General features: G+C 41.5%; 1 protein-coding gene across 2 annotated transcripts in view; it reads right to left on the minus strand.

The window, feature by feature from the left end:
• LOC122565355 (protein strawberry notch homolog 2-like) overlaps positions 1-10,708 on the minus strand; it is a 162,866-nt gene that overhangs the window by 98,845 nt on the left and 53,313 nt on the right. For both annotated transcript variants that reach the window (XM_043721240.1, XM_043721239.1), the window contains exon 3: positions 4,107-4,192. In XM_043721240.1, the coding sequence (XP_043577175.1) occupies positions 4,107-4,192 (86 nt within the window). The remainder of the gene's footprint in view (positions 1-4,106; positions 4,193-10,708) is intronic.

Genomic DNA, 10,708 nt, shown 5'->3' on the forward strand with positions numbered 1-10,708 from the left:
CTGCAGTGGTCGGTATGTTGGGTCCAGGTCGATGTGCTTATTGATTGAATCTGTGGATGAGTGCCATGCCTCCAGGGAATTCCCTGGCTGTTCTCTGTTTGGCTTGTCCTATAACAGTAGTGCTGTCCCAGTCGAACTCATGTTGCTTGTCATCTGTGTGTGTGGCTACTAAGGATAGCTGGTCATGTCGTTTCGTGGCTAGTTGGTGTTCATGGATACGGATCATTAGCTGTCTTCCTGTTTGTCCTATGTAGTGTTTTGTGCAGTCCTTGCATGGGATTTTGTACACTACGTTGGTTTTGCTCATGCTGGGTATCGGGTCCTTTGTCCTGGTGAGTTGTTGTCTGAGAGTGGCTGTTGGTTTGTGGGCTGTTATAAGTCCTAGTGGTCATAGTAGTCTGGCTGTCATTACTGAACATACCGGCCACTGCAGCGGACAGCTGGAACTGACAACCGGAAGTGGCAGAGACAAACCACTATAAATGCCGGAGGAAACAACACAGAAGCGCTTCACAGAAGGCTCCCAAGCACTGAGGATGTCACCTAGACAGGGGACGAAACGTCTGCAACACAAATTCCCAGCTCGGCGAACAGAACCACAACAACGAGCACCCGAGCTACAAATCTCCCTCACAAACTTTGAAGAGATAAAGTACCATCTTCAGTGGGCAACACTATATTAAAGAAATCTGTTCTTCCATAAGGAGAGAGGGGATACAAATAATGGTCTCAAATTCTCTCACACAAGAAATACATACCAGTGCCACAAGGAGATCAATGACCTGAGTGACATAAGGAAACTAATACAGCAAATTTGCATGGTGCAACATTACTAACACACCCTCCCAAAATCAAGAGCTGTGCCACCAAATTTCTTGAAACAAATGCTGCTCAAGTCAGAGGCATTTGGGAACATGAACAGGATCTCACAGTAAGTGTTGAAATCTCCTCCAACAAGTGGTGGAACACAAGACCTAAAGTCTCTTTTCCTGATTAGATTAGATTCCCTACAGTGTGGAAACAGGCCCTTCGGCCCAACCAGTCCACACCGACCCTCTGAAGAGTAACCCAGCCTGACCCATTTCCCTCTGACTAATGCACCTAACACTATGGGCAATTTAGCATAGCCAATTCACCTGACCTGCACATCTTTGGACTGTGGGAGGAAACCGGAGCACCCAGAGGAAACCCATGCAGACACGGGGAGAATGTGCAAATTCCACAAAGACAGTCGGCTGAGGCTGGAATCGAACCTGGGACCTGGTGCTGTGAGGCAGCAGTGCTAACCATTGAGCCACCGTGCCACCCCTTAAAACTGGCAATATTAGCTTGGATGCATCGTTCTAATACTAGTCATAACCTAATTCACAATCTTTAATGAAGGATGCTAGCAGAGTAGGAAAGTTGATACTGTGCACAAAGACCTTCAAAATCTATTTGACGAAGTACCACATAATAGGCCAAAGGTAACCTTGGTGTGTACTCCACCTTAACATGCAAATCTAACCACATATCAATTGTATTATTTCAAAACATGCTACACAAATATAAATTGTTGGAGCAAAGCCCAAAGGATTGAAACACGAAGTACATAGTTGTAATTATTAAGACTCTACGTTAGAAAAATATGTTTAAAACAAAATATAGTGAACAATGAGAAGGATTAGCAACAAATTTCTGAAAGACAGACAAGTCTGTGAAATGGGGACACATATGGCAGGCACAATGTAAGAAATTATATATTTTATTCACACAAATAACAAGAGGCAATATATAGTGAATAATACAATTTTAAAGGGGGTATAGGAACAAGGGGGCCTGGGGCATTGGAACATAAATCTTTGAAGGCAGCAAAACAAGTTGAGGAGGTTATTTTAAAGAAACAACATATGGAATTCTTAGCTTTTTTTAAGAGGGTTACAGCATAAAAATGATGAATCAATATTAATCTTGATCAAAATGCTGATAAGGTCTTAATTGGAGTAGTGTGTTTAATTGGGGCTCTAATCTTTAGATAGTACGTCAAAGTATTTGTGAAATTGCAGAAGAAACTTAATAGAATAGTACTAGGCTTGAGGGACTTCAGTTATATGGAAAGACTGAATCAGCTAGGAGCTGTATTTCAACAGGATGATTAAAAGTAAACATGCACAGGCATTCAAAATTATTCAAAACAGAGAAACTGTTCCTAAGGGCAAATGCTATCTCAATCTTATGCCAGTTGGTGAAATACTGATACTTTTCCTCACAATAGGTTTGCTGACGAAACAGAGCATTACATTTGCCTGTATCATATTCAGTGTCCCAGTTACATCATCTCTCTTTACACTATTTTAAATATTATTTAAACCATCCAAAACCAAAATAAATTATGACAGCACCTTAAAATGGGTATTATTACAAAGGTTAAATCATAAAAGCTTACAAAATTTAAATTTCTTCTTGGGGAATAGTTATGAACTCCAGACCAAACCAGCATGCAGTGATATCAAATGGTCATAGAGGGGCTGAAGTGTACCAATGGACATGCATGCTCAGTGTCTCTTCATAGGTGCTCCTAGATATTTTCTAATCAACCTATTTAGAACTGATATGACATCTCTGGAGAAAATGGGAAGTGAACCTGGGCCACCTAATTCAGTGATAGGGAAAGTACCACTGCACCACAACACCACCACCACCCACCACCAACAACCACACATCCTCCACCTTCCCCCCTTACCCCACCCCCCACATGCTTTAAGATATTTTCCAAATCAACCTGTTCAGAAATGTTATTACTCACTTTTGGAACAGATAAGACTTGAACTAGAGTCTCCTGGTTGAGAGGTAGGAACACTACCAGTGTGCCACAACAGCCCCTACATGTCCTAAAAGTTTTTTTAACCTACCTGTTCAGACATGCTATGATACACCTCTGGAGCAGGCGGGAATGGAACTCAGGCCTCTTGTTTCAGTGGTAGGGACACTACCACTGTGCCACAACAGACCCTCCTACATGTTTTAGAGGTATTTTCTAATTAACCTGTTCAGAGATATTACACACATCTGGAACAGATGGGATTTGAATTCAGGCCTTCCAATCCTGGGGTAGAAACGCTAACTTAATATAATTAACAGTAGAAGTCAGATTTCAGGTGACTGACAAAGGAATCAGAGGAAAAACGTGTTTTGTACAGAGAAAATGTGATGAGCAATTTATTACCTGTGGAAGAATATGTAACGGTGAAATTCAAAAGGAAACTGCATAAACGCATGAATGTAAATAACGTTCAAGATTATGGTGAAAAACTTGGGGAGAGAGACAAACTACATTCAGGCTGTTCTGATATAACATGATAGTTCTGTTCTCGGAAATCACATAATCGCAGCACCATATAAAGCAATGGGACCGGATTTGTGTAGTAGCCGATATATGTAAGGAAAGTTTGCATTCTACAAATAATAGTCTAAGTTTTTCAATCGCATTATAGCCAATTTGCGTTGAGAAACACGTGTTATAGCAGAACCGACTTTAGTTCTTTCAAAGATATGTGCAGGTATAATGGGCTGATTAACTAAACTCTATGCTGTATTGATCTATAACCTTGAGGGAAATATTGCACATGAAATCTGAGAGGGGCAGTAAATTGGAGTTGGGGTTTATTTCTGTTAAAGAGCAAGCCACAGAATTGTTGAAAGGCCAATCTACTCTAGTCCTAGGAAGTGGCACATAATTTCACGTGCACGGTTTATCGCTTATGAAGTTCCACCAGTGCAATCTTGCACAATGTGTGCAAACTATGGCAAGCATGTAAAATAGTAATTTTTATAAAAACATTCATAAAATAATTTGACAAAAATTACAATATCAATCAAATTTTATGAAGCCTTTTTAAATACCACAAATTCCTTTAAAAATCCAACTTCGAGAATGGGTTTGGTTTTAACATTTCATGGACAATCTCCCAAAACAGTGCAGCAATATTAATTCATCTTAATAGAAAATACACTTCATGCACATATAATTCGCTAGCAACTTTGCACATTCCTTTACAAGATTAAAAATAATTCAAGTGTACAAATAATGCAACACTTTACTGATGAACATATCATTGAATAATTACCGGGGATCATTTAGAGGTACTGTGGCAGGGTATGTTGGATACGAGTATGGAATATGGTTCCATATATTGGGATTCAGCATCTGATTCTGAAAGAAAAACACAGAATGAAAACAATTACCTCTAAAGCATTTGTGATCTGTCACACCAAAGTCAAGACAGGTGATCCCAAATAGTCTGCTTTTCTGTCTTAACAAGTGAATAACTTTACAAAGTGAATAATCTTCTACTTACTTACAGCATACTCCATTTACCCACCTTGCTGCCCACTTTCTTAATCTGTGTTTGTCTCTTTTTAACCTCGATCTGTCTGTGTTACAGTTTACACTGAGAGGTTATGCACTGTGGTAGGAAGAATGGAGGCGTAGACTATTTTCTAATGGGGGAACGTCTTCCGAAATCTGTAAAGGGACGTGGGAGTCCTAGTTCAGGATTTTCTTAAGGTTAACATGCAGGTGCAGTTGGCAGTTAGAAAGACAAATGCAAGGTAAGCATTCATTTCAGGACAGCTAGAATACAAGAGCAGGGATGTACTACTGAGGTTGTATAAGACTCTGGTCAGACCGCATTTGAAATATTGAGAGCGATTTTCGGCCCTATGTTTTTAGGAAAGATGCGCTGGCATTGGAATGGATTTAGAAGTGGTTGACAAGAACGATGCCAGGAATAAAGGGCTTATCATATGAGGAACAGTTGAGGACCTGGGGGTCTGTACTCAATCGAGTTTAGAAGGATGAGGATGATCTGATTGAAACTTGATTTGACATCCTAAAACAAGTGAATACCTTATATTGATTCTAGTGTCATTTCTAACAAGGCATACATTTCAAATTATGGTCTTTCTTTTGGCTTTAGTCATACATCAAATTCTTGCATTGCAATACTATCCACTAAATTGAAGAAAGAAAATTCACCAAAAACATTTTAATCAAAGAGGCAATCTCAGATTGTTAGCTCATTTGCAATGCTCCCTTTTTCAAATCTGTGCCAAAATTCATTTACTAACCCAAACTTTCTAAATTAAGTTTAATTTTACTCCACAATATTGGGCTGTCCTTCAATTCTGTGCAAGCTGGGTTCTTCCTACCAGTTCCTCCATTATTAGCATGCGAGGCTCACTGGTCTTCTGTCGTTGGGTTCATCCCTCTTCCTTTTTTTGAGCAGGCTTTTAAAGTTTGCAATCCTCTAGCATTAGATAAGAAATAGAACAGAAAAGTTGTGGCCCGAGCCTCTGCAATTTCCAGTCTTTAATTCCCTTGATAACTCAAGTGGCATCTGGAATTGGTGATTAGTTTTAAGGATACTGATCTTTTAATTATCTTCGCTTTATCTCATTTTAATCATACCCAATATTGTTATTAACTCTTTCTTTAACTTTGGCATTGATAGCATCAACTTTTCCTGTGGATACAGATGCTAAGTGCTCCTTTCACACCTCAGTTCTAACTTCAGCATCCACAAGAATACCTCCTTTTTGTCTTTAAATTAGCCGCATCTTTCCTTTGATGATCAATTATTTTGTGATTCCTTTTATGCAAGCCACTATCTATTTTTGTGCTCTTTGTGTATCCCTATTGTGATCTTTATTTGATCTCCTTTCTGCATTCAGCTTGGTCTTCTACAGTACTTTGTGCCTTAAATTTGTCATGTGTGTTCATTTTCCATCTTATTTCAAACTCAATATCACCAGTCATTCAGAGAATTCTACACTGGATGACTTTCTTTAAGTTCTCGTGAATGTGAATCTATTGATGACATATTTATAGAATAACTGCTTGGTCAACAGGAAACCACTCACTGCTGACGGTGATTCCAATGAGGTCAAAGATTAATTTGAAGTATCAAATATGTCATAAATCAGCACCAAGAATCACAAGGTTACACATTAACTGTTTCCATGACTGGTATTGCATGTTCATTTGGGAGAAAGTAAGGGCTGCAGATGCTGGAGATTAGAGTCAAAAAGAGTGGTGCTGGAAAAGCACAGCTGGTCAGGCAGCATCTGATGAGGAGAATCTATGTTTTGAGCATAAACTCTTCACCAGGAATGAAGAGCTTATGGTTGAAACGTCAACTCTCCTGCTCCTCAGATGCTGCCTGACCGGCTGTGCTTTTCCAGCACCACGCTGTTTGACTTGCATGTCCATTTGTTGATTTATTCCACAGAAATGGTGAAGACCTACATCATTGTTTCATTACAAATGGCATCTTTTGATTGGCAGCAATTTCTTTTACTTTCACTGTACAAAAGGTAGAATTTACGCAAAAATGATCAGCTACACTAAACCTACTACAGAAAAATCTGTATTTAAAGAACGGTCAGTAAAGTAGTATTTTTGGCAAGCATTCTGAACTGGCAGATATACCTGATAGTATTATAAATAGATGATTTGGCTGCGAAGTGATTGACAATGTGTGAAAAACAGATCTAAATTCTTCAAGTTTATTCATTGCTCTATTGTATAGTTTTCAGTTTATCAACAGTTTGAAGGTTCAATTGAAAACTATATTTGATGCACAAAAATACATTTAGTAATCAGAAAATATATTGCAGCACTGTTGAACAGATTTATTGTGATATTTATGATTACAAAATACAACAGACTACAATATCAGAGAGCAAGCTTGTTCAATACAGCATTTTCACACCCTCAGGATATCTCAAAACATTTAACAGTCAATTATGCATTCTTGAAGTTGAGTCACTTGTAACATAAAGAGAACGTCAAGACAACATATGAACAGATAAGTCGGGTTTACTTTGGTGATGCTGCCTTAGGGACGAAAGCTAATCAAGAGAACTGCGACCTTGTACTGCGGGCCATTTTGTGTTCTCCAAAGAATGAAGACAAGGAATCAGTTTAGGTCTCATTTTAAAAGTTCACAGCAATTGCTGTGATACCACAGCAATATTGACTGCCTAGCTGTTTATTCAGAGTCCTAAGTCAGTTTGAACTGACAGTCTTAAGCCACGTGCTATTCCTGAATCAAGGTTATATTAACCATCTAGGACTGACAGCAAACCTTCCTGACACACCGAGCAACATTTTCTACATGGAAAACGCAAACTATTATTTTGCATGCATGTGGAAAGAGTGGTGGTCAGTAACTGGCAGCAAGAAATTCGAAAACAAGAGGTTAATTCACACTGTCTAATATCATACAAAGATATAAAATGTCAATTCATGGTTTGCACAAATACAATCGAAACACAAGAACAGATCAGATCATTCAACACAGAGCCTACCATCATTCTAGATCATGACCAATCATCCCCTCAATGCCATTTTCCTGCACTCCATTAATGTCAATTGCCAGAAACCTACTGACTCCTGTCTTAAACATGCCCAATGATGGAGCTTCCAAATATTCTCAGGTAGAGGATTCCAAAGAATTGCCACACCCTAAGTGATGAAATTCCACAGAATCCCAACATTGTGGAAACAGGTCATTCAGCCTAATGGGTCCACACTGACCCTTTAAAGAGCATTCCACACAGACCCATCTCCCCATCCTATCCCTATAGACCTGCATTTCTCACTGCTAACCCATCTACACCCCTGAACATTATGGGCAATTTCGCATGGCCAATCTACCTAACTTGAATGTCTTTGGACAATGGGAGGAAACTGGAATACAGGCCCTGTTTCTATAACTTCATCTCATAAAGCAATTCTGCTATCCTAGGGAGTTGTTAGATTCCCTTCTTGAGATTCTTGAATGCTTGATGCAACTGCAATATGCCAACCTCTGTGAACAGCCACGATTTATTTGAGCAAGTACCAGCTTTTAGAGGTTCACTTAACATTCTTTGTGGTGCTTGCGAAGCATGTTAAGCAAGGCTATCTGAACAAGGGAACCGCCCTCCCTTTATACAGGGTTTTACATCACAGTCAGTCATGTACGCAAGACACAACCCCTGGCACTCCCCATAGTCACATGCCACCCAAAAACAATGTGATTAGATTATTCCTTACAACAGTGTGATGTCAGGTTATTCCTTAAACTGCACCATTTACAGAATATGATTAGATTGTCACATCCTGCCTGCAAAACAGTAAAACATTCCTCTCCATATGGGTGGCATATGACTATGGATTGGTGACAGGGTTTTTTTTAAAAAGATTAGATTCCCTACAGTATGGAAACAGGCCCTTTGGTAAGTTTTCAGGTGTCTCTTATTTTTTTCTTCTCTTCCTTTGTTTAGTTCTGTGCAGGCTTTCATAGCAGCGGGCTATGGATATCAGGGCAGTTGAATGTTCCTCCTGCAGAATGTGGCAGCTGAGAGACACTTCACATGTCTCTGTTGACTACCTCTGCGGGAAGTGCACCCAACTCCAGCTCCTCGAAAACCGAGTTATGGAACTGGAGCTGGATGAACTACGGATCATCCGGGAGGCTGAGGGGGAAATTGAGAGGATGTACAGGGAGGTGGTCACTCCCCAGACACAGGATAAGGACAGCTGGGTTACTGTCAGGGGGAGGAAAGGGAACCGACGGTCAGAGCAGGGATCCCCTGTAGCAGGTCCCCTCAGCAATAAGTATACTGTTTTGGATAGTGCTGGTTGGGGACAGCCTACCAGGGGAAAGCCATAGTTGTCAGGTCTCTGGCACTGAGGCTCAGAAGGGAAGGGGGGGAGGGGCGCGGTGGGGAATAGAAAAGTGCTAGTGAAAAGGGGGGGACTCAATAGTTAGATGGATTGACAGGAGATTTTTTTGTGGTCAGGAACAGGACTCCCGGAAGGTATATTGCTTCCCTGGTGCCAGGGTCCGGGACGTTGCCGATCAGATTTACAAGATTCTGAAGGGGGAGGGTGAGCAGCCAGAAATCGTGGTACATATTGGCACCAATGATATAGCTAGGAAAGGGACTGAGGATCTGAAAAGTGACGACAGAGAGTTAGGTTGGAAGCTGAAGAGCAGGACGAGTAGAGGAGTGATCTCAGGTTTGCTACCGATGCCACGAGATAGTGAGATGAGGAACAGTCAGCAAATGCAACTTAACATGTGGCTGCGAGGCTGGTGCAGGAGGGAGGTTTCAGATACTTAGACCATTGGAATACTTTCTGGGGAAGGTGGGACCTGTACATGAAGGATGGGTCGCACCTGAACTGGAGGGGTACAAATGTCCTGTGTGGGAGATTTGCTCATGCGATTCGGGAGGGTTTAAACTAGTTTGGCAGGGGGGTGGGAATCGGAGCCACATGTCTTAGACGGGGTCAGTTGCAGACAGGACAGTGACAGGATATACGGAATCTATCAGGAAGGTTTCTCACACGATGAAACAAAGGGATCGGTTAAAGTGTGTCTGCTTTAATGTAAGGAGTGTCCAGAATAAGAGTGACGAACTTAGAGCATGGATCAGTACTTGGGGCTATGATGTTGTGGCCTTAACGGAGACGTGGCTTTCACAGGGACAGGGACGATTGCTTGATGTTCCAGGGTTTAGAATGTTTAAAAAGAACAGGGAGGGTGGAAAAGAGGAGGGGGTGGAGCATTGCTAATCAGAGGGTGCATCACAGCTACAGAAACAAAGGTTGTTGAGGAAGGTTTATCTACTGAGTGGGTGGAAGTTAGGAACAACAAGGGAACAGCCACCTCATTGGGGATTTTCTACAGACCATCTAATAGTAGTAGAGAGATTGAAGATCTCATAGGCAGGCAGATTCTGGAAAAATGCAAAAGTAGCAGGGTTGTTGTTATGGGTGATTTCAACTTTCCCAATATCGACTGGAACCTCCTAAGTGCAGATGGTTTGGATGGAGCCGCTTTTGTCAGGTGTGTTCAGGAGGGTTTCCTTACTCAGTATGTAGACAGACCGACGAGGGGAGAGGCCATTTTGGATTTGGTGCTCGGCAACGAGCCAGGACAGATGTCAGATCTCACGGTGGGAGAGCACTTTAGTGACAGTGATCACAACTGTCTCACATTTAGCATAGCCTTGGAGAGTGAAAGGTGCAATTACCGAGGGAGATATTTAACTGGGGAAAAGGAAATTATGATGCTATCAGACAGGTGTTGGGAAGTACAGACTGGGAGCAATTGTTCCACAGAAAGGGCACTGCAGACATGTGGAGACTATTTAAGGAGCAGTTGTTGCGAGTGATGCACAAATTTGTTCCTTTGAGACAGGTAAGAAGGGGTAAGATTAAGGAACCATGGATAACGAGAACAGAGGAGCTTCTCATCAAAAGGAAGGCGGCAGCTTATGTAAGGTGGAGGAAGCAAGAATCTAGCACAGCTTTAGAGGATTACACACTTGTTAGAAAGGAGCTCAGAAATGGACTCAGGAGAGCCAGGAGGGGGCATGAAAAAGGCTTGGCAAGAAGGATTAGGGAGAACCCAAAGGCATTTTACTCATACGTGAGGAATAAGAGAATGATCAGGGAGAAGGTAGGGCTGATCCATACCGAACAACCCAGATGGCCTCCTTCTTCAAAGACCGCAATTTCCCCCCCAGACGTGATCGATGATGCTCTCCACCGCATCTCCTCCACTTCCCGCTCCTCCGCCCTTGAGCCCCACCCCTCCAATCGCCACCAGGACAGAACCCCACTGGTCCTCACCTACTACCCCACAAACTTCCAGATACATATCATCATCCG

The sequence above is a fragment of the Chiloscyllium plagiosum genome, chromosome 31 (assembly GCF_004010195.1).
Source record: "Chiloscyllium plagiosum isolate BGI_BamShark_2017 chromosome 31, ASM401019v2, whole genome shotgun sequence".
NCBI classification, from domain to species: Eukaryota; Metazoa; Chordata; class Chondrichthyes; order Orectolobiformes; family Hemiscylliidae; genus Chiloscyllium; species Chiloscyllium plagiosum.